We start from the raw sequence: 1,984 nt of genomic DNA, 5'->3' as shown, positions 1-1,984 counted from the left end.
AAGAAAGATGACATGTGGGCCAATGATGATATGTTTATTAACATTCAAGAAAGATGACATGTGGGCCAATGATGATATTTTTTATAAGATTTGACAAAGTTATCCAAGTAATACTGATGCAGTAATTAATTTAATTCTGTTTGAACAACCTTAGCTGTAGCAGAGTTTAGAAGTATTTCAATATTCTGAAAATAAACCGCATCTGGTTCAAGATTAGTTTCATTAAAGGTATTCGTGGCGTAGTTTCCTTAAAACTTCTATAATTATTTTTTTCTGTACTATATACACTAGACCAGAATACTTGAATTATCAGTTAAGGAATTTTCTTTCAGAGTGTTGGAGGTGGTAGTGTCCACCTGAGATGACCTTACACAGGCATTACTTGTAGATGTTGGTACTACAGTATCTGTTAAGGAATTTTCTTTCAGTGTGTTGGAGGTGGCAGTGTTCACCTGAGATGACCTGACACAGGCATTACTTGTAGGTATTGGTACTACAGTATCAGTTAAGGAATTTTCTTTCAGTGTGTTGGAGGTGGCAGTGTTCACCTGAGATGACCTGACACAGGCATTACTTGTAGGTATTGGTACTACAGTATCAGTTAAGGAATTTTCTTTCAGTGTGTTGGAGGTGGTAGTGTCCACCTGAGATGACCTGACACAGGCATTACTTGTAGGTATTGGTACAACAGTATCAGTTAAGGAATTTTCATTCAGTGTGTTGGAGGTGGTAGTGTCCATTTGAGATGACCTTACACAAGCATTACTTGTAGATGTTGGTACAACAGTATCAGTTAAGGAATTTTCATTCAGTATGCTGGATGCGGTACTATCAGCTTGGAATAATTCTACGTTAGAGATTTCCAATGTTATTAGTGGACCAATATTTCCTTCTAGTGCTCTGCAAGTAGCAGTATCAGAAAGAGACGTGGAAAGCATATCAATATTTCCAAGAGCAGAAACATCTGTTTCTATTGTCCTTTGACTAGTGCAAGGAGCTGACTGATATGTTTCGGGAATAAAGCCAGCATTTTCAAATCCATACGTAGAAACTTGAGAAGTTGAGGCTCTTTCAACAATAGTATTATAAGCTGGGGGTGGTGGGAGGTAAAATTTTAATACCTCCTCATAAGTGGGAGGTGGATCATACCTTGGAGGTTCTGTAACAGCACGTTGTCCATTTATACCACCTTGATCTGAAAAATAAATTTGTTTTTAAACTTTAAGATTTACTCTTATTACTCAGATCATTAAAGTCGAATCAAAAAAACGTATGATTATAACTATTACCTAGGTTACATAAGTTATGTTCGATCGTATTGATGAACGAAAATGATAAGTTTTGGTAAGATAAATGAGTTACTGAGATTCAGCGAAGTTTGTGCAACGATGGCATTAATTTACACATTCATAGATAAACAGGAATGTCAATCATGGATTACTTGTTAGATGTAAACAATAAACAGCGAAAACTGGCTGAGCAAAAATAATGTAGATATTAAACTATCAACAAAAACCATAAGCACAATAAAGACCATTAAATGGTGCGTACATTTCAAAAAAAGGGTAAAATGGGGATCAAATATCGAAAGTACACACATACACACATGTGTATTATGCACATATATATGCACACACACACACAACATGCATATATATATATACAGAATCGAATTGAAACACTATTGATAAAACAAATAACTTCTTTAGGCATTCAAATATCAAATGGTAAATCATAAAATATTTTGATATGTAATACTGAACTATAGAATGAAAGAAGAAATTACGATTTATAAAACTAGAACTGTATAAAACTAGAACTGTATAAAACTAGATCTGTATAAAACTAGAACTGTATAAAACTAGAACTGTATAAAACTAGATCTGTATAAAACTAGAACAGTATAAAACTAGAACTGTATAAAACTAGAACTGTATAAAACTAGAACTGTATAAAACTAGATCTGTATAAAACTAGAACTGTA

At 33.7% G+C, this 1,984-nt stretch overlaps 1 protein-coding gene across 1 annotated transcript in view; it reads right to left on the bottom strand.

Moving 5' to 3' along the window:
- Positions 1-287: 287 nt before the first annotated feature.
- LOC111083419 (flocculation protein FLO11-like) overlaps positions 288-1,984 on the bottom strand; it is a 10,191-nt gene continuing 8,494 nt past the window's right edge. Inside the window, exon 2 of the mRNA XM_022379929.1 lies at positions 288-1,195. Coding sequence (XP_022235637.1) covers positions 288-1,195 — 908 coding nt within the window. The remainder of the gene's footprint in view (positions 1,196-1,984) is intronic.

Source organism: Limulus polyphemus, unplaced genomic scaffold (assembly GCF_000517525.1).
Source record: "Limulus polyphemus unplaced genomic scaffold, Limulus_polyphemus-2.1.2 Scaffold9434, whole genome shotgun sequence".
Lineage (NCBI taxonomy): Eukaryota > Metazoa > Arthropoda > Merostomata > Xiphosura > Limulidae > Limulus > Limulus polyphemus.
Note: the sequence above shows the minus strand (reverse complement) of the source record. Positions and strands in the feature narration are given on the sequence as shown.